The 26,014-nt window shown below is 35.9% G+C and overlaps 1 protein-coding gene across 2 annotated transcripts in view; it reads right to left on the bottom strand.

Moving 5' to 3' along the window:
* The window catches only part of CACNA2D3 (calcium voltage-gated channel auxiliary subunit alpha2delta 3), a 457,261-nt gene that overhangs the window by 75,185 nt on the left and 356,062 nt on the right, over nt 1–26,014 (bottom strand). For both annotated transcript variants that reach the window (XR_009726818.1, XM_061362402.1), the window contains exons 18-27: nt 24,872–24,955; nt 19,425–19,496; nt 19,129–19,190; nt 17,208–17,275; nt 15,361–15,406; nt 15,110–15,207; nt 14,222–14,315; nt 11,105–11,200; nt 9,744–9,865; nt 9,075–9,155 (exon numbers count right to left, since the gene is read on the bottom strand). Coding sequence is in view for 1 of the 2 variants with exons in the window: in XM_061362402.1 (XP_061218386.1) it covers nt 9,075–9,155; nt 9,744–9,865; nt 11,105–11,200; nt 14,222–14,315; nt 15,110–15,207; nt 15,361–15,406; nt 17,208–17,275; nt 19,129–19,190; nt 19,425–19,496; nt 24,872–24,955 (823 nt within the window). In the remaining variant the exon portion in view is untranslated. The remainder of the gene's footprint in view (nt 1–9,074; nt 9,156–9,743; nt 9,866–11,104; nt 11,201–14,221; nt 14,316–15,109; nt 15,208–15,360; nt 15,407–17,207; nt 17,276–19,128; nt 19,191–19,424; nt 19,497–24,871; nt 24,956–26,014) is intronic.

Below are 26,014 nucleotides of genomic sequence, written 5' to 3'. Positions count from 1 at the left end.
TATCAAGTTCTGTAGCTATTCTAATAACAGCCTCAACTGAGTAATGGGCTATATGGCAGGAGTCATGTAACCCCTGTTCTTATCTACTTAGCAATAATTGCAACCTAAATATTAAAGCTCATTCCTGCATCTGCAGTTACTTTCATGTACAGATAAAATTAAGCATCTCAGTCTTAATCTAAATCTATCAGACATTGAAAACAATTACTGTTGTTTTTTTTTAACTGTTAAGTACTTCATATACTTATAAGACTCTGTTCATTCTTCTCTGTCCTGAGCTAAATAAATCAAGCTGTTTCAGGTTTTCTTGTAGAGCCACGTTCTCCAAACCTTTTTTTTCTTTTTAACTTTTTTTTTCCTCTGCGTTCCCTGGAACCTTTTCAGTTCTACATTTTCTTAAAACGTGGTACCCTAGATTGGGCACATTGCTTCAGCTGAGACATCATCAGAACAGAATTTATAGAATATATGTATTCGGGCTTTTTAAATCTGATCTCCTGACAATGTATCTCAGAAGCAAGGTTGCTTTTTTTTTCTTTTAAATATTCAGTAAAGCATAATGAATAGCCCGTTTTCAGAGCTAAGTCATTTGAGTGTGTAGATCTACATTTTCTACATTTGATATTTTGCTTTGTAAAATGTTATTGCAATAAATGGAATAGTTTTTCAGATAGAGAAGACTGAAGTAATACAGGATAGGATCTTATTGCCCATAGGCCAAATAATGAGTTCTGAGCCATGCCAAATCAGTGTTTTTCTAATGGTGACAACCTACAATAGGCACAGTTGTACCCAAACTGTACATCCCAAGATGAAAGCTAATAAACCTCTGACCTCTAGAGAGATTTCACCCACAGTGCCTCTAATAGGCTTGGATACAGCAATGCAAACAAGTTCCCACTTCTGATATCTTCAAGTAAAGGAAAAATGAGAACTGAATTGATATTTCCTAGTCTGGAACAAGCCAAGAATCTTCTAAGTCCTTAAAAACGAGTTCTATCAATACAGACCTTCAGGCTTTCCATACAGTTAGACCATTAAAGAAAAAAACAAACAAAAAACGGAAGAAGAGGCAATCAAGGGCACAACAACATTTAAAGAAACTCCTTCCTAGTCACATTTAAGATTCTCTGGGGAATTTCATGCTGTAAAAATTGACACGGAGTTCTGCCAGAAAGTAAAATATCTCATACTTCCATTAGTTCCTTTGCTATGGGAGGAGAGCAAACCAATCCATGAAAAATCTGATTTATACTTTTTAAATGCTGTTTGTTAAAGAAAAGAAGAAAAAAAAAAACTCCAACAAAAATCCTAACCAAAAAAATCCAGATAAATTTTTATTTAAGAGTTATATAAGTATATATAAAATTTCCAATTGTGTTTGCAATTAACAAATTCAGTAATTTATGATAAGCTAATAGCAGACATTCAACAAATTCAGTTATTTATGATGACAAGCTAAAGCAGATATTCAACAAAGAAAAGTATTGATTCAATTACTAAATAAGTGTAATATTATTTCTTTTTCAGTAGTGGAAACAGAATGTTCAGCTACTGAAAAACAGAGATAAAAGGCACAATTTATTGTCCAAAACAATTATTGACTACAACAAGTGGAAGACCGGAGATCTAGGGATTCCCCATAAATCTGCCCTTAATTTGTAAAGCTTAGCAATGGACATCTGCTGTTGAAATAAGTTGTCTGCACAGATTTATTTTTTCAGATAAAGGCTCCTGAGAAAGCTTTGTTGTTTTATCAGCAATCTTGTGAGAGGTATTATAGTGAACACAGTATTTTTTTCCTAGTCACTTTTCCCCTCAAAGTCAACAAAATATCAGGACACACTACTCTGCAAGGTATTTACAAAGACAGAGAAAAGAGACATACTGTTATGTTCCTGTGTTTTATACAGAGGCTCACCATAATAGTTTGCTTTCAAAGAGGCTTTCTAAAATTTTGGTTTAGAACAGAGATTGAAAATTACAATATGACAATATTCTTTGCAGAAAATATCTTTAATATCTTTAGAATCTGTATTAAAAGAAACAAAGCTAAACTGAAACATACTAACTAGCTTGCCATATGAATTTCCACTCCAAGCTTGCAAAAAGTCTATCAGAATTCTGCTTCATTATTCCCTAGTAATAAAATGTCCAAACAAAATCAGGATCCCTCTTCTTATATATCATAGTAGAACATTTAGTGACATTATACATAGCTTATCTATCATTAACAATATTAACAAAAATCCCCCAAACAAACAACTGTTGCCTACTAATAACCATCTCTCTTTGCTGGCCAGAATACAAAGGTGGCAGGCTTTAGTTAAACAGCCAGAAAGTATGCCTATTTCTACAACTTTGATTTTTCAACTTGGCTGAACGTGGCATAGTAATAATAACCATAAAAGAGCCTTGATACTTCCAGGGTTTCTATTACCTGAAATGAGACTATATGTAACCCAGATGAGACAGGCAGCAAGATCAATCATTTGGATATGGCAGTAAGCCACAACAGGGGAGAAGGAGTATGCATTAAAAGCCCATAATAAACAACCAATGACTACATACTTTTCAACTATCCCCACTGAAAGCTGCAGTTGCTCTCTTACTGATTACAGAGAGAACCCCCAGTGTTTCAGGGCTATGTACACTATATGCTGGACTTTTCGTGTAAGACTGCCATCCTCATTTCAAGGCACAACAAACACATCGGAAAACACTGTTAATACTTGAAAATACAGTCTAATGGTAAGAAAACAATTAATCTACCGCACTTAAACTAGTATTAATGTATGCATACGCTACATGATTCCAGATTCATACTTGCACAATATTATCTGAAGTTTTCAAAAGCACCTGACAGTTTATCCTGCTGCCTTGTTCTGCAAAACCTACCTAGAATCTGATTGCTACTAGATCACAGGGATCTTTCGCCTGGTCAAATTACATAGTACTAAAACAGAGCCAAGCAAACAAAAGATTCCAAAGAAAAAGCAGAAGTGCAGAAGCAAAGAGCAGGATGCTCTATCCAATTTACTACACATGTTAATACCATACAGGTTGGGATACTTTTATAATTCTCCCTTCAGAGCCCCAGATTCTCTGTGAACAAGCTGTGAGGAAAGCCCAAGAATTAGATAAATAAGGGCTGAATTTTCAAGCCAACACTAGCTGAGTACCACCTTAAAAAGCCCTGTCATTCAATTATTCCACCCCCTAATTCTCTATGATAAAATGGATTGAGAACAAATACTAATGAATAAAAATGTGTGAATGGCTGTGAACATGCCATCTAACTTCATATTCCCTGTTCAGCCAATGGAGAAAGTCAGGATTTTGCCACATACTCTGAAGCATCCTGTGGAGAAGCTTACCTCTCTCTGCGCATTACCTAACAAACTGTATTTCCTAAGTCATGGCTCTTAACCTAAGTCTGTGAGTTGCTTAATGTCAGACTGCACAAATACACATTTCAATTCTCCTGAAGCTGAAAACATTAGTCTACATACTAATATTAGATTTATAAATACAAAGATAATCAAAATTAACAATTCTGTAAAAACATAAACCAGTGGTTTTCCACCAACGCATGAAAAGCATTTTGAGGGATTTACTAAACCCTACTGCTGAGTATAATCTTCTGTGGCTTATAATGTGGAATAAAGATTAAGTAAATCACCGTCTTGCCTGACAAGGAAAACATCTATTTTAGAATTCCTCAGAAATTTGGTTGGTGTATCATTATGATGACATATTCATTTTCCCTTAGGCCTTCATACTAAAATGCAATTTTATACATGGTATCATAAATTTTAAGGTCTGTATATGACAGTGACATTTTCTTAAATCTTTTTAATAATACAGCAATACCAAAACAATGCACATAAGAAAAAATAAAGGAAAAAAAAAGTTAAAGAAGCACAAAGCAGATATATTTACTCTATGGGCTATTGTAACAGTATCAGTAGATCAAACTAATTTTTATCAAATTATTGGGAGTCAGTCTTTCAAAGCATGTTCTGGGATCTTGTTTAAAGAGAAATGTGCATGCAAACTCCACTAGAATTCATTAAAACAACCTCAAAACCTGAACGGATTTTTGAGGTCGTGTGTATACAACACACACGTATGTACATATGTGTGTATATATACATATATAAAGTTGAATACTGGATCCTGGCTTTACTTAGAACAGTTTGTTTGCCAGTACAAAACATAATATTCCTTGTTTACATAATAAGGATTTTCAGTGGAAGCATTTAAAATCAAACTGTCAGTGACTAGTAGAGTCAGAGTCTAGTAGAGTCTGCCTTCAGATTCAGTTACACCAATATCTGACTACAAAACTCTGCTTAAAGTATTTTAAACATATATTTTTAACATATATTTACGTTACATAAACGTATATTTAAATATAAATAAAATCCACACACAATAACATGCATGAGCTACAGTTTTAGCAGAAATCAATAGCAGGTGCTTTTTTTTTTTATTCTGCTAAGCCATGTGGACACGTTTCTTTCCGATAAATTTCTTACTTGAGAAACTAGCTTTTCAGCATTGCTGCATGGCAGAGAACAGGCACTAACTTACACTTATCATGACCTTGTGTTATGGCATCAGCTACTATGGAATTAAATACACCTGCCATACATTTAAGAACATAGTCCCTGGAATCTTCAGTGTCACATACCTATGTAAAGACAAGACCCTATACAAAGATAGGAATCATGGATGGTAGAAAGGTATCTCCCATTTGTTTTTCAGCTTTTACTGCTTAGCAGCAGAATATAATGGCTGTGAGAAAAAAGCAGCCAACCTTAATGATTCTGAAATTAACAGTAAATCTGTTCTCTTGAAAGGACTACATACAAAGTATGTTATTCAACGTGTTCATGAATGCTAGGATCTGATCCTTATTGGTGCAATATTCTTATAAGAGCTATCGACTTCTTGGTAACCTTTGCCACAAAAGATTCTGCAAGCATCTGATCTTCAGGCCATCTGTATGAGATATGCTTAATACACAGAAGGAAAACAAAAATACCAATCAAGAAGCTCACAACTGTGAAGAAAACCAGAGTTCCTTCTTACTGATTTTTCTCTTCTGTCCAAACAGGAATTACTGAAATCATTCTTTTTTATGTAGCTTCAGCAGAAAAGAATGAGTGAGGGTAGATTCAGAGAACTATGGTAACACTTGACTGCACATCCTAGGCAATCACTCTTCTTCAAGAGAAAATGATTTTAAAGATGCCTGTACGTAAGAACAACATGGATTTCTTTTCTTTCCAGAATCATGCTGAATAAGAGAAATCTTCAGATTATTGGAGTATTTTCATTTCTCTCTAATTTAGCTACACTAAGGTTCCGTCAATCTACTATTCCAGCTAAGTTGACATAGAGCAATGAGAATGTTCTTCTCTTCATAAACTACAGATATGACCCTATTGGTAAAGTTTTTTATGTTTTTAAAATGAGTGAATTAAAATATTACTTGATTTTGAAAAGCAGAAAAGCATTTGTGCAGGAAGGACCTTCTGCGTGTTTTCTGTGTCTTAATTTCAGCTTTGAGAAATATGAAGTCCAACACAAAATTGATTATATATAAAATATTTTTGTAGAAAATAAATATATAATTTAGACATTCTTTATACTTTGGTACAATAGAAACAAATGTCTTTGCAATTCTACATTTTTATCAATAGGTGGGAATAGTAATACCCCCCCATTTTTTCTATCTAATTAGCGTATCAAGATATATCTGATAATTTTAAACCATTATCTATTGTAGAAAGAATATTCTGCTGACATTCAAACTAGGTTTTGGAGTAGTGCTATCTTTTTATAGGCTTATTTTTCAAATGCATGTGCTTAGGTCCTTTGCAACTGAAAGCATAGTCTTTTGCTAAAATGAAAAGACTGTGATATACAGAGAGTCGGTAATCTTACTAATCTTTAGAAGGACTCATATTCACATGGTATCACCTTGCTGTTCTATGCCCTGCATTACTACAAATGCAGGCACATTTCATGGTCTTCTGTTACAAATTCGCATACTTTTTCACAACACAGACCTGGTTTCAAAACAATAAGAAAAGACTTTACCATAGGGGTGGTAGAACCCTGGAAGGGGTTTCCCAGAAAGAATGCAGCTTCTCCACCTGTGGAGAAATTCAAGACCTGCTTGGACACAGTCCTGGGTACCTTGCCCTAGCTCAATATTCTGCTCAAGACCTAGTCCAAAGGGATCAGATTAGATAATCATAAGATTTCACTTCCAACCTCAACCATACATGTATATAGTCTGCACAAAAATAGGCATAAAAGCATTAAGGAAAAACTGTACTTAGTTTCTAAAGTTACAAGCATTTTTTTCCTTTTTTTTTTTTTTTTTCTGTTATTAAACAAAAATGGACTATTTCTCCTCATCTCCTGCAACCTCTAAATTTCAAATGACTGTGAGACTGAAGACAGTGCCTTTGTATGATTTAATCCTTCATTCTTCTGACTAGGTGTCCAAAGCATTTTACTAAGCACTGCTATGGACTTTTTTCAATAAGGCTGGAAATTCCAGGTTCTGCTTGTCCTGAGAATAAAAGCTAAGAAGTCTTGACAATTTTCATCAGACATTTTCTTCTGTGTTCTTTAAGAAATTTTTGCCCTAGGAAGATAGTGTCAGTTCCGTTATCTTTAATAAAACATCTATGGGTCTAATTTTCATGTTTCCTGTGAACAGCAATGGCCTCTTTCAACACAAAATTCTCTTAATGTCCCATATTATACTCTAGCTTTTGAGCTAAAATGCAGCTATAAGGAAGTACATATATGAAGGTTCATGTACACTCTCAACACTAACAAATCTCAAGAAAGAAACATTTTTCATTTTTTAGAGGCTGCTTTAACCCATGATGCCTTTCATTCTCTTCTGTCCCCATCTCTTGCCAGAACTGTCTTGGTGAGCAGCATATATAAAGATTATTTTAAAGAAAATCATAATGATGAAAGCATCACCTTTCCCCACCCCCCCAAAAAATGGAAATAAAGTATGTAACATATACAAATCCTGCGCCTCACTTATCCAGATGCCCATATGTTAACTACTTCTCTCATTTACCACTGCTCCAGTTTCTGCCTCCAAATCCATTTTGTTTAAAACAGAATGTTGCCAACCTTATCATAAAGCCTAAAAAATTAACTAGATGCTGGGTACTGTTCTGATGGAAAAGGTAGAACTCACATGTTGCATTTAAAAGGACAAGAATACTGCACATACTTGTTTGTCTCTGCATGGCTGTAGCTGGCTGAATAATACTTCCATGGAAAATGGTTTGTACAGGTCCAAAGAGGCTTCCCCCACCCAAAATACCCCAAACCAACTGACAAATAAACAGAAAGCACGCAACCATACAGGAGGGCAGGGGAAAATTATTCAAAGCAAATTCTTTAAAAGGCTTCATACTGAAAAAATGTTTCTAGCACACACTTTCTGAAGTTTACAGAAAAAACACAAACACCCAAAACAAAACCAAAACAAACTTATGTGCTTCAGTGTAAATACGCTGCTGATAATTTTCATGGCAATATACATTTACAGGTATCATGGAAATCTTTTATATGCATTGGTATTAAAACTCATTGAAGACCCTGTCTTTATTTTGGATAGAAAGTATGCCACCCAAGTAATTTTGAATGTTCAATATTCAAAAAAATTACTGGGGAAAAGGAAGTAACATCTGCCTCTCTCATTTACAATTACTATTAAAAAAAAATAAAACTGTTGACACTAGTTAGAGTTGGTTATGTGCAATACCTCCTTGTAGTCAACACTAAATTACAAACAGTACTGAGTAAAAAGAAAAACATTAGGATGCCTAGTAGCCCTACACACTTTTACAGATTATGGCAAACTGCACAATAAGCCTTTTACTAACTCCAAATGATGGAGCATTCTAGAAATAACATCAAACTTCTTCATTGTACTGTGACATCTTTTAATTACTTTTTCAGCAATTTTCAGATAATCTGCATTATCATTAGTTTATAAATGTTGTTTTATGCTTAATAGGGATACAAAGTCATAATTAAGATTTCCTGTTATCTTACTAAAGAGATCAGTAAATTGTGAAGAATGTATTCACGCAAACTGGAGTCAGAGGGTGCTTTCCCACTGACCCTATGACACCTACTATTATCACTGGAGATATTCTTTGTTTGAGAAAACAGATTAGAGATTTCCCAGTTATCTGGCACATTCTTGCTCTTTCAGCATTCACTGTATCTTACTGTCTTTTAAATCATATTTATGATTTAAAAAAGGATGGTTCTTGCTTTGTGCGGTAGGTATCTAATTTTTCCTGAAATAAGAGAGCTAGTTTCTGGCAAAATAAACCATAAGACTTGTCTAAATTAATTCTTTCTTCAAAATCAGTAACCATTGGGTACTAGAGAAAACTGGTCAGAAAAGCATTTGGTCTTGAGTGAGAACTTAAAAATTACTTACTTTTATTTTCTTATTTCACCTGTATGTTTTATCTCTAATCTGTAGTTGTCAAACCACTTTTTAGTCTTTAGGTACTGTTATACACTTGGCTGGTAGACTGTAGAGCTTCATTCAATTTATATGCTCTGATCAAATCACAGCTCTGATAATCTACGCAAATGACTGCTTTGTATCATTTGTTATAGGCCAGGATCTTTACACCTGAAGAGTGTGTGGAACATTTACACATCAGATAGTTCTTTCTTGTATTTCTTTTTCCTTAGCATAATATATTTTGATTTATGATGATACTAAAATTGTCTACTAAAAATGCTTCATTGATAGTGTTTATTTCCATTATGACAAACTCCATAGCTCATAGGGAGCTTGGATAGGCTTAGGGAGAAGAGGCATTAAGTGTTCTCTACACTAAGCCATTCAATTATATCTTAAAGGTACAACTGCATCTTTTCCTTCTCTTCTCCTCTTAAAATATGGTATTCCTATATTAAATTCCCGCTAACCCAAAAGAGAAAGTAGTGAACTCATAAACTGCTTTAAAAAAATGAACAGATTACAACAATTTTACCTGCAACAACTGGAGATTTTCTGTCATCCAGAAGTTGAACAGCAGTACTGGCTGTCACTACATTGCTTTTGTTTGCAGTTTCTGTAGGGTGCATTTAAAAAAAAATAATGAAAGAAGATATTTCAGACTGAGGAAATTGAGATTTATTTTTTTTCCCCTGGCTTGAAATAACAGACCATGAGGATTTAATGCTCAGAAAATTAGAAAGCCAACATCATGTTTTAACTATGCACAGAACGTACAGGCACTTCCATTTCAAAATTCCCCAGCATCCCAACAACAAGTTTAAAACACTGAAATGAGTAATCAATTTTTGCCTTGCCTGTTAAATGTGGCAAAAAGGGTGTCAACAAAATTGGCAACCAGGGTTGGGCTTTTCATTAATGTGGATACTTGCTCTGCTGGACTTCTGCTGCTTAAAACACTAACCTGTAAATTTCACTAGTGCAAATAATAAATGAAAACTGTTACAACACATCTTGGGGTTTCACTTGGAGCCCTGTGAAAGATGTACCTGGTCAAAGGACTGGTAAATTAGACTCAAATTTCAGTGCATATTTTTAGATTAACATTTGAGATTAGCTACAGAGCCCACCCAGTACTGACATACTTGGAATCCTTTCAGCATCACATACTGCTCAACATTAAGAGAATGAGAAAATTATAGACCTGTACTAAATGGAATTGAATAGACAAAGCTCCCAGGTATTTGCTCAGCGGCTCTTCTGTACCAAAGTGGAAAATGGTCAGCATTAAAAATATTCTCCTTATCTTCAGCTGTCAGGAAATCTCTTAAGAAGGAAGAGAAAGAAAGAAAATGCTTATTGTTTGTTGCATGGCACAAAATAATTTCTATCTTTGAAAGACAAGAAAAAAACAAAATGCAATCTTTTAGGAAAAGCAATGGTTTGTGCTAATTTTGCTAATACTATTTGTTCAACAAAAGGGTTAATTTTAGCCCCTAATAATTATTTGTGACACTTGCAATTGCTTTTGTTGTGAAAGATGGAAAAAGTACTAAGAAAATAGCGTCTCTAAGTACCACTAAAAACATTTCTATTGATGTGTAAAAATAAAAATGCTTAGTCTAAAAACTCTTTTTCTCTGAGCAGTGCAAGAGCTATGAACTTTACAAAGTGGAAAAGGCACTGGAGATATGGTAGTTCGTTGCCACTGGCATTCACTCTTATGCAATGAAACAAACTAATTTAACAACCTAATTTCCAAACAATATGCAATTAAAAGTTTGCATTAGTGAAAAGAGTAAGTATGGTCTCCACACTGTTCTAGTTTGCTGCCTGACAGTAAATTGCTGTGCTATTGATTTCACCTGTCAGGCTACTCACACTACAACAGTTCCTTGTGGTCTGATAAGCACCATATAAATTTATATTCAATACACCTAGTTTATCATAAACATCAAGTACAGATTTTCTTCTGCATTCATAATGCATATAGATTTGCCTGACACTATCAAACTGGTGCCTGAAAAGGTCATTAATTATGGGACCTCATTTTATAGATCTCTGTTTTAAAAAACCTGTACCTCCAACTAGATTACATCTTCTCCCCCGGAATGGTGAGATCTCCTGATTAGCTTCAACGTATCCTCTACTGTGACTTGGTTTTATTTCAACACCAAAAAAGTTTTCATAACAGTGATGCAAAATTCCTGAAAAAGCCTACAGATCGGATAGTAAAAGTGAAAAGAAAAGAAAAAAAAAAAAGTGATCCTCATCTGCAGATGTAGCATATTAATAACTCTGCTCTGAAGAATAAAGATATGAGGCTAACCCTAAGGGACTGGGCAGAGAGTAAATGTATGGGCTACAGGTATATAATAGCTAATTGTTCCAGCTGCTCCAGATGAAGAAAGAATCTAAGGGATCTCATAACATCTTTCAAACTAGTTCTATGTATTTCAGAATGCCAGTGTAAAACCCTGGAAAAACAGTAAATGGGCTTCCTAAAACTGAACATTTTTCTTCTTCTTTTCTCCTACTGCTGCCAAATACAGCTTTGTTACTTACTGATTAGTAAGCTGTTCTGGACCCACAAACAGGTTGATACGAGATAGTCCAGTCCGTGTTCCAAGGAAGGCAACTTCCACTCCCTTGTCAGAGTTCCTGAAATAAAGCAGAACAGAAGCAAAGATGATGTTCCTAGACAGTAAACAGATAAAGCTGTATTACTGTTAACAGAGAGTACAAGTGTACGCATTTTGAGAAAGAGTGCTTATTTTTTAAACATTTTTTTTTTAAATGCTGGGGTTTAAGTTAAACTCATGTGGTTTTTGGAAAACATACAATGTAGAAATGCTATATATACCAAGAGTCACCAAAAAGTGAAAGACAGTAAATTTGGTAGGATTCATGAGGAGAAACTATATGGAAGCCATAGAATACAAAAGTGTCTCATAGCTATGTGCCAACTATTTAATAACCACTGGCAACCAGGGACTTAAGACGGGCTGGAATTCCAGATCTTGCTCCCAGTACATTCAATACTTCCGCGATACATATATTCTTCAAGTCATAGAATCATAGACTAGTTAGGGTTGGAAAGGACCTTAAGATCACCTAGTTCCAAAACCCCTGCCATAGGCAGGGACACCTCCCACTAAACCATATCACCCAAGGCTCTGTACAACCTGGCCTTGAACACTGCCAGGGATGGAGCATTCACAACTTCCCTGGGCAACTCATTCCAGTGCCTCACCACCCTTACAGTAAAGAACTTCCTCCTTATATCCAACCTAAACTTTCCCTGTTTAAGTTTTAACCCATTACCCCTTGTCCTGTCACTACAGTCCTTAATGAATAGTCCCTCCTCAGCCTCCCTATAGGCCCCCTTCAGATACTGGAAGGCTGCTATGAGGTCTCCACGCAGCCTTCTCTTCTCCAGCCTGAACAGCCCCAACTTTCTCAGCCTATCTTCATACGAGAGGTGCTCCAGTCCTCTGATCATCCTCGTGGCCCTCCTCTGGACTTGTTCCAACAGTTCCATGTCCTTTTTATGTGGAGGACACCAGAACTGCACAAAATACTCCAAGTGAGGTCTCACGAGAGCAGAATAGAGGGACAGGATCACCTCCTTCAACCTGCTGATCACGCTCCTTTTGATGCAGCCCAGGATATGGTTGGCTTTCTGGGCTGTGAGCGCACACTGAAGCCGGCTCATGTTCATTTTCTCATCGACCAGCACCCCCAAGTCCTTCTCTGCAGGGCTGCTCTGAATCTCTTCTCTGCCCAACCTGTAGCTGTGCCTGGGATTTCTCCGACCCAGGTGTAGGACCTTGCACTTGGCATGGTTAAACTTCATGAGGTTGGCATCAGCCCACCTCACAAGCGTGTCAAGGTCCCTCTGGATGGCATTCCTTCCCTCCAGCGTATCAACCGAACCACACAGCTTGGTGTCATCGGCAAACTTGCTGAGGGTGCACTCAATCCCACTGTCCATGTCGGCGACAGAGATGTTGAACAAGACCGGTCCCAACGCTGATCCCTGAGGTACACCACTCATTACTGGTCTACAGCCAGACATTGAGCCATTGACCACAAGTCTGCATGTGGCCATCCAGCTGGTTCTTTATCCACTGAGTGGTCCACCTATCAAATTGATGTCTCTCCAATTTAGAGACAAGGATGTCGTGTGGGACAGTGCTGAACACTGCACAAGTCCAGGTAGATGACGTCAACTGCTCTACCCCTGTCCATCAGTTCTGTAGCCCCATCATAGAAGGCCCAAACTGGTCAGGCAGGATTTCCCCTTAGTGAAGCCATGCTGGCTGTCACCAAGCACCTTGGTTTTTTTCATGTGCCTCAGCATGCCTTCGAGGAGAATCTGCTCCAAGATTTTGCCAGGCATGGAGGTGAGACTGACTGGTCTGTAATTCCCCATGTCATCCATTTTCCCCTTCTTGAAAATGGTCATTATTTTATATTAGGTGAGACCATTGCTCAAGAAAGCAAAAACTAAGCTAGACTTAAATCAATGTAGCTGCCGTCAGGATAGTCTTTAGCCTCTAGACCTTATGAAAAAATGTGGCACCTGGCTCAGTCTCAGGTCTTGCTGTGTTTTGTCAGTACCAAGCTAGTTACTTTAAAACTAGTTCTTGTATGGGTACAAGAACTTCAGTCATATTACTACAAAACGGGGGACCATAGTCTTGGCCATCTTGCTGTCTCATACTTCATTCTTCAAAAAATGTCCTGTCTCATTTGTGTAAGTCAAAACACGAAAGGGGATCAAAAGTCTCCTATTAGCGTCTCTCCACAGCTGTCTTCCTCGTGTTTACTGCATCTGCTGTTTCATTGTGCAGGAGGATTCAAAGAAACCCTAAACCTCTATATAAATTCATCAATATGTCTACAACATATTAGCATGCAACAATTTATCTTCTAAGTGGAGACTGGCTAATCCTTAGTTTGATGACTCAGACCTTATCACACTGATTTTACTCATTCAATATGAGTATGTGCTTTACAGCAATATATGTTTTCATTCAACTCTAAAATTATTCAAATTTAGCAAAATACAATAAGGATAATCTCCAGAACTGCCCTTCAACCACATTATTTCATGCAAGCTACTAATCTCAACACTTGCTTTCTTTAATATATCTCACATTTTGTTACTTAACACCTTCGTACATCATAAAATAAATGAAGTAAAGCAAACTCTATAAAGGAGGAGCTAATCCTGATTATTTGTAACAGGAACCTAGATTCTAGTCAGTTCTGGAAAACAACCAAACTAACCAATCAACCAACCAAAAGAATTACATATATTATTTACTTTACTAGTGCAAGTTTTTCCATATATAATTTGCTTTGAGACAAATTACCAATCCCATCAACAAATTTGGTAAATTTTTCATTATATTTCTCAGTTACTGTAAACTGCTTGTTAGAAATACTTAGAACTATAAGTCGCAGATAGAATGCAATTTCATTAGTTATATTGGGTAGTCTTACAACTAACCATTGTTATGTACACATAAACACTTAACTCAAAATTAGTGGTATTTAGGATCAAATGGCTAATATAACATTTTCATTCATATTAGGATTTCTTACATTCACAAACATAACTATTAAAGATGTAGCCATGACTGACACATAATGACCAACATAAAGCTTGCTTACTCTGATTTATTTAATGCTAGACTGGTCCAATAAGCTTCAATTGGTGCACTCACAACTGCATCAAACAGCACTTCCTGGATCAATTCTTTATCACCTATTACAATATATTAAAATCAGTAAACATATGTGCATATAAAGTGGAACTTTTTTAGATGAGTAAATATTTTTTATACTGTACTATGTTTAATCTGTGATATGCATTCAAAATTTGTGCACTATTAAACATTTACTATGTAATATTACATAGTATTTTACCACAACGCAGTTTTTCATGAATCATTTCAGTGCACTGACAAAAATTTTAGGCTAAAACAAACAAACAAAAAATACTTCATGTAACACATTCATGTACTTATTATCTAATGCTCACATTTGTACATGACAAGACTAACTAAACCAATTGGTCAACTAACAGTCACAGAAGCTCTACATTTCTGCAAATAGACAAAACATAGACTTATCTGTCTGATGGTTTGTTTTGTATTCTGCTATACAGTTCAGAAATGCTAATTGCATACACATTCTCCCCAGAATACTCGTGAAATATTTGGCATATTCTTTAGAAGCATGATCCAAGGCTTGATTCAGACCAATCATGTTAAACTTACAAAAACAGATGGAGTGATAATGTTGCACAGTATAGCTACGCCATCTGAACAGAAACCTGAAAACTTAGTTCAGGCATATTGTTTACTGTAAAAGTCAGTCATCAATATCTTTATTGATACACTGGAAAGAGCTCAAAATCAAATGAAATTCCAAAGTGACAACAGCCAAGCAATCCAATCTCAGCTAATCACTGTTTAAGCTTTGCATTTTGTAGGAGTTTCAGTGCAACATTTTAGCTGGAGTAAAGCCTACTACATGCGTATTCAATAAAATACTTGCATTGGAGCAATGGCTCTTTTCCTGTGAGGTAGCGTTTAATTGCTTCTAGCTGAGTCATTTGACGGTGTTCAGGATGTAAGTCAGTGTTGCAATATGACCTGTGAACATGTTGTCAAAGCATTAAGATGTTAATATGTATAAGCATGATCTCTCTTTGTCTTTGAACATAAAGAATTTGGCGTAGCAAGCACAAACAATATGAAACCAAGAAGGATAACAGACACAAATTTCATGCTTTGTTTAAGGCTTACCATTCATCTGCTAAAGATACATCAGGGTGTTCTAAATCATGCAAACCTGTAACAGGAATAATAATGGGTTATTTAGGGAACAGTCTGGGTAACAGATGGTTATTTACATACACTCCATAACATAAACTCTTACTTCTTGGAAAGTGCATTATTACCACAACGTAATAAATCACAGTAAACTATGTTCAAGTACACTGTAGGGTCTAACAAACTAGCAAAAGCCCACTAAATCATATCTAAAACTGAAGAGGTAGGAAAACCTGTTTTTTGTGCTGTTATGTTTTACTCATACAAATTACTCATATGATACATTTAAAGTTTAGACGAAAACTTGAGCAAAGGAAATACACAATGGTAACTGTCTCCTACTCATACTCCCTTGCTCTATTTGTTTAGTAAAGTTCTTTATGCTAAAATACATACTTCTCATTTCATGAAAGTTGTTCTCCTTAGAAGAAAAAAGCCTTTAAAAAGAATAGTTCCCTCAAAACCTAAGTACACAGCACACAAACACAAATAGCAACTTAAAGGATTGTTCAGAATAGGTTTATTGTACTAACAGGTCATGCAAATACTTGTAAATAAGAACTATATCGTTAATTATATAGCTCAATAAAAATGTACTTTGGCAATTTTAAAAACTCTTAAAACACTTGTCAATAGGCAATAAGCAAACAGGATTTTGAAGGCAGGGTCTGGGTTTAAACCCCCAGAGTACATAATAAACAAGGACAGAGCTACAGTGATTAAGGAAAGCAGAGGAGTCAAAACTAGAACTACAATTATAATCCTTGGAAAGGACAGTGAGATGTTAGTGACAGAGAATCAGTGAAGAGTGGAAGAAAAGGATCAATTAGTTACGGCTATGTTAACATTTCTGGTGCTGCACCCAGGAGGAAACATCAGACAAGACTGTCTGAGATGATGGCTGGTGAAAGAAAACAGGTAAAAGAGATGTTTGGAACAGTTTGGAGAATAAGCAGCTCCAAGTCTCCTGCTGTGCTCTCTATCTAGACATGTATTTGCTGTGCAAGGGACTCAAACTTCAAAGCATTTATTTTTAAATCTCTCCTGGGTACAGAAACATATTCAAATCCCAAAATACAGCTGAGGAACAAACGCCTGAAGAAATTAACTGTCTTATTTAACAGCACTGACAAAACAAGAAGCAGAATTGGAAACGGAGACTTCAGTATAAGATCAGAAAGCATTCCTCTATTGAAACATTTTTTGCTCAGTAACTGCTAAAACTTCTTAACCCATTTTTCTGTCTTCTGAAATGCCTCTTCCTTCATCTTCAGGAAACTTTGATTTTGATCTTGTCTTGTTGTCAAACTATTTTATCACCACTCACAGTTGATGCCTCCAGTCATTTTAACCGTGGACTTACGAAAAGTAAAACCATAAAGACAGACAGTCCTTCCCCTGGCTACTTCTGCTGTTAATATAAACATGCAAAATGTAAATCCCTGTAGACAATCCCAAAGTAGTTACGGCTCTGAAAAAGTTTATAATGTATAGCATGAACAAAAAAAAGCCATAACCACTACAGTGCTCTTAGTGGTTGCTTCATTCAGGAAACACCACAAATGATTAACATTGGACCCCAAGTGATTACCTGGAACACTAAGAGAGGAAGACAGAAGATAATTCCCATCTAAAGAACATTTACGAACAATTACTATGCTTAATAAAATGAGGGGAAAAAAATCCCATGAAGTACGATATTTAAAAAAAAAAAAAATCTAATTACCTCACATAATCTGCAGACAAACACACAGGCTTTAGGTCTACCAAAATAACAATAAAGTTACTGTGTAAGCAACATGAGAAGGTAGGTATCTTACCTTCTTCTACTGTTACATTCCCTCTGAAGAAATATTTTCCGTGTCCTCTAGAGAGAGCCACACCTAAACTGTGCAGAGAAATAGAGCAGACCTTGAAAACTGCGAGACAAACAGTAATGGACATTCAGAGCTATTTTAATTTCTAACGTTGCCAGCTAGTGTACTTTGATTAACTTTAAAACTGTTTGTTTCCAAACCCTCACTGATCATATACATTGTTCAACTGGCTGCTTCAATGCTGTTTCAGTTCTGATGTGCCTGTAACAGTTGGTTGTATTTATGTGTGCTTAGAGGTGCTCTAAACCATTTTCTCTGGCAAACTAATAAACGAGCCCCTCTCAGCTCACTGCTGTTCACTCAGCATGAGATTTCTTCAGCTGAGCCTTGAACAGGGCCTTACAATGAGGGAGACATTTTTTTGTAAATCAGACTAAGCTGTTCAGAAAGAATGTAAGTATGGGAATCAATGGAGCTACTGAGAGGAAAAGAACTTCATATGTGACAACATCATAAGTCCTCTTAGACTAATTTTTCTGTGTTTCACAGTTTTAGCTAGTTTAACTTTTTTTGCATTAACTTCAGCTTCATAAATTGTCAGCAGTTATATACCCAGTTTGGTCTGGTTTTTAGTCTCCCATTTAAACTGTGCAAGTTTAATAAAAGGGCTAGGAGATCCCATGCCTCTTATTGAACACATGCACAGAGTATCTTCTGGCATTCGTTCATTCAAAGGAATTATAATGGGCTAGGAATCTGCCAATAATCAGTAACACTGAAAATGCATGAGCTGATACTTCAAGGACATGTAGAGGCATCAACTCCAAGAGTACGCATGCTGCAATCAACAGCTCAATCTGGAAATGGGCTGAACAGTAAATATCTTTGACACTACAATGTATATTTTCATAAATCTTGCCCCTGCTGTCTTCCTGAATCTGTACTCCTACCCATCAAAACTAGATACTGACCATGCTGAAAAAGGCAAGACAGTTTTCCTACCCTATTTCTGTCCTAAGAATCAGAACTTACTGTACGAATATATGTAGCCCCATATATATGTTTATCAAATAGGGTAAGAATCGCAGTGCCACAGAAAAAAACCCACAGACAAAAAAGCACAAACAACAATAAAAAAATCCCAGAGACCTCACCGAGTTTTACCTCCCATGTGTGAATTTTAACAATAAGCACATGCATTAGAGATCAGAGAAATGTGCCTATATTTTCTCTATGCATAATGTATCTCAAGCTCTGTGAAATGGTTCCATTGAAGAAAATTTCAGTTGAGTATTGCAACTATAAGCCTCCTGCTTTAAACGTAAGGTACACTTAATGTTCTTTTATTAATGGATTATTTTTAATTCAAATATGAGCAATATGAAAAGTGACTTCCTGTCTTTCTTTTCATTTTTTTTCCTCCTAATATGCATGCCAAAATAACATGGCTGACTTACTCAGTTTTATGTTATACAAATACACTGAAGGTAGTTCAGAGAAACAAAATATCCAAACCTCAAATTGGAAGTGAAATACTATCTCATTTTACATTACATTTTTGTTGTGGAAAAAAATCAAAATGGGGCTCAATATGTAGTTTCTTAAACGGATTATAGTATTTATAGCTCTCCAAGTACTTGCAAAAGCGTTTCGTTCAATGTAAACCTCAACTGAATATTTTTTTAATGAAATATAAGCCATGACAAACACTGTGAGTTTGACTGTGTGAGCTTGCACAAACTTTCCATCCCTGGAAAAGCTTAAAAGAATGCTGGTAGGCTCCTTTTCCTTGCCATTTTCAGCATTGTCCAGGAATATTTCATTGTCAACTTCTGCTGATGAGCTTTCAATGAGTTCACAAGTTCTGTATAAATGCAAATCCAATGAGTCAGATGAAATGCCCATTTATTATGGTCGGCTCTACCTGAATGGAGTACCCTTGATGTCTGTATAATAGTAGTCATTTGTCATCACCAATACCCGCTTCTAGATTCAGAACAAGAAAGTCAGAAGGGGAGGGAGGAAGAAGTTAGTTTGCTATAATAAATGCATAAAAGATCAAGTGGTTAGTCACTGATAAAATGACAAATAATGTTTACATTCTGTGAGTGAAAAAAAAATATACTGCAGTGAATCATATTTATAGGAATCTTTAAAATTGTTTCATAAAATGAACTGCTTGCTTTATACTTAGTTGGAATAATATTTTATACATTGTACCCCTTTATCCACTGTCTTCTTCACTTCCATTGAGAATTTCCCTGTTTTTCGATTGACCATTGCATTTCGGAGCTGAAATAAAAGGAAATCCACATCAATTCCTTTATTTGCATTTTCTGTAATCCTTTGAGCTCTTTGGTACACTCTTTTGGCCCAAGCAGTACTTATTTTTCTTCATTTATTCATCTTCAGTAGCTCTACTACACACTGTACAACCCCCTTAGAGATCTTATTATTGACTGTATATGCCAAGACTCCTGTCACACAACTTTAGGTAAGTTTTTAGCATTCTTCATAATAAAATACCTTTTTGTGTACTAATCTGGATCTGACGAGGGATAAACAGTGTAACTGACTACCGTTCTGCAGTTACTGCATAGGAAGATAAGGACTAAGTTCCCAACTGGATTTTGCTGAAGTTAGACAAAGGCCCAGTGTTTAAATATATTGACAATTATACATATAATAACAAAGCATAAAAGAGAAACCTCCACTTACCCTACATTATTCGTTGTGTTTCTGCTCGATACCCTACGTTGGGCTGCATCCTAAATTGCATCCTATCTGCATCAGAAATTAGAACTAGCAAAAGAATGACAGCCCATTTGATCAGTAACCTGTTTCAATGGGTATACACAGCTTGCACTCAGTGATTCCCTCTGATTGTCCACTGATGTCCAGCTGCCCTTTCAACATGACAAATATTACCTCTGTAATGGAAGCCCTAGGTCAGTCACAGCTTTAAGAATTGGCCTGGACCACTCCCTCTCAATTCATCCAAAAGACTTCTAAATCCCCTTCACAACCAGGTTTAATTACCGTATAAACCAAAACCTCAAAGCAGCTAGGGAAAAAACAGAAAACAAATGAAAAAGGGTTTTTACACAGTGATCTACCTGCTGCTCTGCAATTTAAGTCTGCTACTTTTTAGATTACCACAAACACCTATTTTTAGTAATTTTTTTTCTAGCATCTACATGAGCTGCAGTCTCGCAGATCTGAGCTGCAAAGTCCCTCACACATAACCTATAAAAAGTCTTCCCTCAGCACACCTATTTGCTCTCTAGGAAAGAAGAGCCTTCCTCCAAGAGGGTACCAGCTGACACAGCCTCTCTCTTAGCTGATCATGCCAGGATGACAAAGAGTAAAGAAATCCCTGTTTTGCAGTATCCCACACGACCCAGACACTGCTGGTCTGAGCGCAAGGTCTCTGGCCTGGAATGGAAGAATGAAAAGACATGGGTTTTGAGAAATCTTCAGCCTTAATGTTTTGATTTTGTTTATTTACCAGTTTAAGACTCTAGGGAAGAAAAGAAAGTTATCACATAGCAGTTATACCACCCATATATGGAAACATTTTATTTCAATGCTTTTAGATGGAAGAAGTAATTCTTCTGCGTTTTGTGGTAAGAAGCACCTATAAATCTTTCACATGAAAATTCCACTATCACTGATCAATTCACACTCCCTCTTCAGGGATATTCAAAATGCAGAATAATATTGACAAAATTTTGATGTCTCTTCTATTGCTTGTCTAAACATAATCTTGGACATTGTGTTCTTGCTGAATAAAGATCTCCTGTTCTCCAGTACTTGCCCAATTGCCAAATTGGGCAATTCAGTCAGATTTTAATGAAAAACTGAAGATAGCTGTATCAGTGCACTCTGCAGGCTTTCCAAGTCAGTATGGAATGAAGAGAACGGCCAAACTTGGCAATGAAGTATCTGGTTTTATTCTCATGAACAAGTTGAGTGTGGCTGACCTATCAAAAACTGCAAACTTTGCAGCTCTTTAAATTTAATTCTAGGGCATCCAGATTTGAATTAACAGTCTTACTCTTCTGTCAGTGAGTGTAAAAGAATAATTTTTAGCTGGAGGCCTGTATAAAGTAAAGCATATATTTTACTGCAGATTTTTTTTAACAATACATAATAAGCAATTCTGGAAATAGTTTCCTATTTTAAGTTTTGTGGTTTTGGACTTGGAGAGCTGGTCTTAATTAACCATCTACTTTCTAACATTTACAGAACAGTTCAATTTATCTTTAACATGGTTTTCATTTTTCTCCTATTGGTGCCTGCAGTTGTCTAAGACCCATTCCTCCCACAAGCCTCAGGCAAGTCATAGATTTACAAAAAGGGCCTCCAAACTCTCAGTAGTGTTTAAGATCAAGTCTGCATGTGGGATTTAAAGTCTTACTTTTCTTCTTTTTTTTTTTATTTTTTTTTTCCTTGCTGTGATTACATTTCTTGGCTTTGTAATCTGGTTTCTCAGCTCTTCTGCAGTTTCATCTCCCTCCTCAAATGCATAAAATAAGTTCTGCCTCAGTTGGCTTCAAGCCCCAAAATATTCATTCATGGTCTTTTTAATTTGGAAAAAAATACTGCATTCAGGTAGAAATTATAATAAGAAGAATTTTAAGAATCTAGTTAATGAGAAAAAGGTTTCTGCCCAATCTATCTGAATGTCCTTGGTACTGTGCATTCCCAAACTTTCCTGGAAGACACTATTAGTTTAATAAGCTAATGCTAAGATTTCTATTTCTAATGAAATGCAGTAACAGCAAGATAGCAGGTACTGTTAACCTGGAAAATTATCTGATACATATATATTTACACTGACTCTATTTCATAGTGAAAAAAAAATATAACCTTCGATCTGCCACTGTTTCCTTACTGGATGATTAGAGAAAACTGATTTCTTTACCTCTTTCGAGCAACATGTATTATTACTCCTTCAAATAAATATCTTCCAATCAATTTCTAACAACCCAGTTTCACTGTTATAGTATGACATCACTCTGTATTCTTGGAAAACCATGTAGCCATTGAATTTATGTGGTAAAAGTAAGAAAATATCTTAATCAGCTACCACATAAGTGATCCATGAGAGGAAAATACACCAGTAGTAGCTTATGTTATTAAAAGCAGCTACATGAATACATTAATTCTTTCCCTCTACAGTTAAATAAACAATGCTTTACTACCCAAGCTTGGAAAAAATCAAGATCAGCAAATCTAGGGCCTTGGGTGAAGCACAGTCACACGTAGCTCTCAAGTCAATAATTTATTTCACAAAGTTTTAAGTCTTTTACAGAATATTTACCATTTTCACTCAAAAATAACAACATTAAGGAATCACTTGTTACAGAAGAGTAACAAAAATAACCTACATTTTTGGACACTCACATCACAAAAGTTTCATAAATAGATGGATTTCATTACAGTAATCTACAGAACTTCCCTCAAATTCCATTTTCATTCTAGCTCTAATGCCAACAACTTTGCCTGTAGCTCCAATATTACTTTATTTCACACCTTCTTTTTTACTCTTCTGTTAGCATTTCTGACCACCAGCCCCTCTGCAGGTCTTAGAAAAATGATAAAAATGACTTACATATTATTTCACACAAAACCAAAAAACTTGTAATGACATACCTCACTTTTAAAAATAGTTGTAAAAACATTGTTTGTTTGACATTGCATTTTTTCTACTTAGATATGTGCATGAAGGTCTCCACTTGTGTGTCATTGTTGAAGTATTAGGACAACATTTGGAATGTTGATACATTTTTCTAGAATATTTAACCTGCTGTTTTTTTTTTTTCAGATAACACTTGGTCACTACTCAACAAACACCAGATGTGTAGGCTGTTTTACAAAACCTACCTATTGGTGGATTATTTATCAAAGAATGCCTGCTTATCCAGGCATGCACTAATGAATTATTAGCATTGATGGTGATTTATTCAAGGAATTAACTAAAACTCTGAATTTCTACTAAAATATGATGAAAAATGGGGGATTAAAACTTTAAAAATTAAGCAGAAAAGTATTTGGAAGATATAAAAATGGAAAAACAGACAGAAGAGAAATAATAAAAGAAGGTCCTTTCCAACCCTAACTATTCTATGATTCTATGATTCTATAAGGTTTAAAAGCTGCACTTAACTACAGGGATAACATTTGAAAGGAGAGAGGAAAATTTAAAAGGTCATTTGCAGAGAACTGGTTGAGTAATACGTGATCAAAGATAAAAGGCAAGGTATAAAATATGAAGTCAATGTGATTGCCAAGATTGCAGAAGGCTGCTACAGTATATGAAAAATCTAATGAGGAAGCCTTAAAGAGTGTATGCATAGAAAACTGCACAAAGCTATACAAGAAACATTTTTAAAAGTTTGACTGTGCGCTCCAACACAAAACTTTAAATAAGGAAGTAAGATGGCCTCTTAGGAGAGGATGAGGATAATCTATCACCCGATGAAACAGACAGGGCTTACAACATAAATGAACCGTTTCACTATTCACAAAGGGGGTGGAGAGAGGGAGGAACATAAGATATATATTTTGTAAGGGAGAAAGAAAATACAGACTTATGTCAGAACAGGGATCAAGAAATTAGTACATCTGAAGACTGACAAGACTCCAGGGACGGTCGTACGTGATCCATCCCAGATTTCAGAAGGACATGACAAAGTAAACATGGGAACCTTCAGTGGATATATTCAAAACCTCTCTGGAAATGCAGAAGTACAAGGGACTTGAGAGAAGCTAACAAAGTATTGATACTTGAGAAGGGATTGAGGAGACATCTATGAAAAATACAGACATGAAATCGTGACTTTAGCAGTAGGGTACCTATGGGAAAAACTAAATTACAGGACAGAAAGAGGGAACACCTGGAAAGTTACAATTTAATTAAGGACAGTCAGCACTGATTCACACAAAACGAATCATGCCTAACAAATCAGATTTATTGAGGAAGTAACAGAAAGACCAGGCAAAGGTTAAGCCGTGGACATAAGGAAAGCTTTTGATACAGTACTGCAGAAAAGGCTAAGGCTGAAAGGTAAGAGTGAACTACAGAGTACATGGAGCGCTGAAAAATTAGTTTAACGGAATGGACCGTGTGCATAACAGCTGATAGGTATAGAACACATGCTTCTGCAGCTACCCATATGTCTGAAATTAGAAGTTTAGAGTGAATCTGTTCTCAGAACAGAGGTCAAAGAATCCAATTTTGCTTATTCGTCTGATGTTTTTTAGATTTTGTACAGTAAGGAGAACAGCTCTCATTACTTACATTAAGGAAAGAGGGATCTCATGGAAAGAAGTTAAAAATCATTCCTTCATTTGAGTTTCAGCAGTTGTCTGTGCCAGCCCTAAAGAGATATTCTATTCCTTTCTCTAGCACTATGCAAAAATACACAATGGGATGCATGGAGAATGCAAAGGTACTGAGTTTTACCAAAGATTCAGAGTCTTTGTTTGCAGTAAATGCATATGTAAGGAAGAATCAATACAAACCAGTTATAAAATTCTGAATGAAGGGGCTATTGCCTTTCTCTTTATGAAAGCAGTCCTCTCTAATGACTACTTAAACAGTTTCCAGGTAGTGGGATGCAAGGATGTCTTCTGACAGGGTTTTTAAACACATCACTTACCACATCATCTCTGTCTTCCCACTCAACCTCAGACAGATCCACACTACTGTAGTTGGGCTTTCTTCGTTTCTTCCCCTCTTCATACTGGCATAAAAAAAGGTGAAACACTTAGCACATCCTGGTTTATTTGAACATAGCTTTTTTATCAGAACATGTTACAAATTTGATGGATGCATGCTGATTGTATGTAATACACATAACAGTAGGCAGTTTAATTCATACAAAGTACACCATATTGCTTCATGAGTGTTATCTGTGTACTAAAAACCTACACCACACATGATTATTTGCATGATGTCTTGCTGTAATACAAACCTTATCTTGATGGACACACTGGAAGTCAAACCCAGCAGTTGTACGTTCTTCTCCCCACATGGAAAACACATGAAACCTTGATCTTCTAGTTTATGTTAAATGTCTCAAACTAGCTCTTTCAGCTGTACAGGAAGTTATATTTACTATAATCTTATCAACAAAATGTTTACCCGTTTCTCTTTAAACAAGATAAGATGCAAGTCTTGGGAAGTATGGTGTTAACATTTGCTGATACTACATTTTATCTACAACTTCATGGGAGAAAAAGTAATAGGAATGATAATTTATGTGATTTTATCACTAGACACTGTTAAGCTGTAAATCACAAACATTTAAAACAAACATTTTAGTGACAAATTGATTTGACACCAAGGTGTTTATAACATAGGAAATTCTGCCCTCTGCTGCACACTGAAAATCAGGGAGCCTACTAGCATTAGGAACAAAAACCTTGCTTGGTGGAAGAAGAAAAAAAGTATTTAAAAAGATCTATGAATAAAGAATCTGAATGGTTACGAAAAATTATGATAATTCGTTTGAAAAATAAAGCTGGGAGAGGATCAACATAATGTGAATGAGGTCTTTTATCTCTTATGTCACATATAAACAGGAGGGAAAACCACAAGTCATTCTATAAGTATGACAGGAGACATTGGGATACTGTGAAGAATCCCCAAGTTGCTTTTGTGACTCCCCAGCAACAGCATCATAGAAACATAGAAAATGCACCTGTAAGGCAGTATACATAGCCAATTCTCCTCCCTCAGGGCAGGACCAACTATACCGTAAACCAAACCTGTCAGTATTTGAAACAGCCAATTTATCACT

Source organism: Neopsephotus bourkii, unplaced genomic scaffold (assembly GCF_033783945.1).
Source record: "Neopsephotus bourkii isolate Nb327-2 ecotype Australia unplaced genomic scaffold, CSIRO-AGI_Nbou_v1 NB_1120, whole genome shotgun sequence".
NCBI classification, from domain to species: domain Eukaryota; kingdom Metazoa; phylum Chordata; class Aves; order Psittaciformes; family Psittacidae; genus Neopsephotus; species Neopsephotus bourkii.
This window is presented reverse-complemented; position numbering and strand designations above follow the sequence as displayed.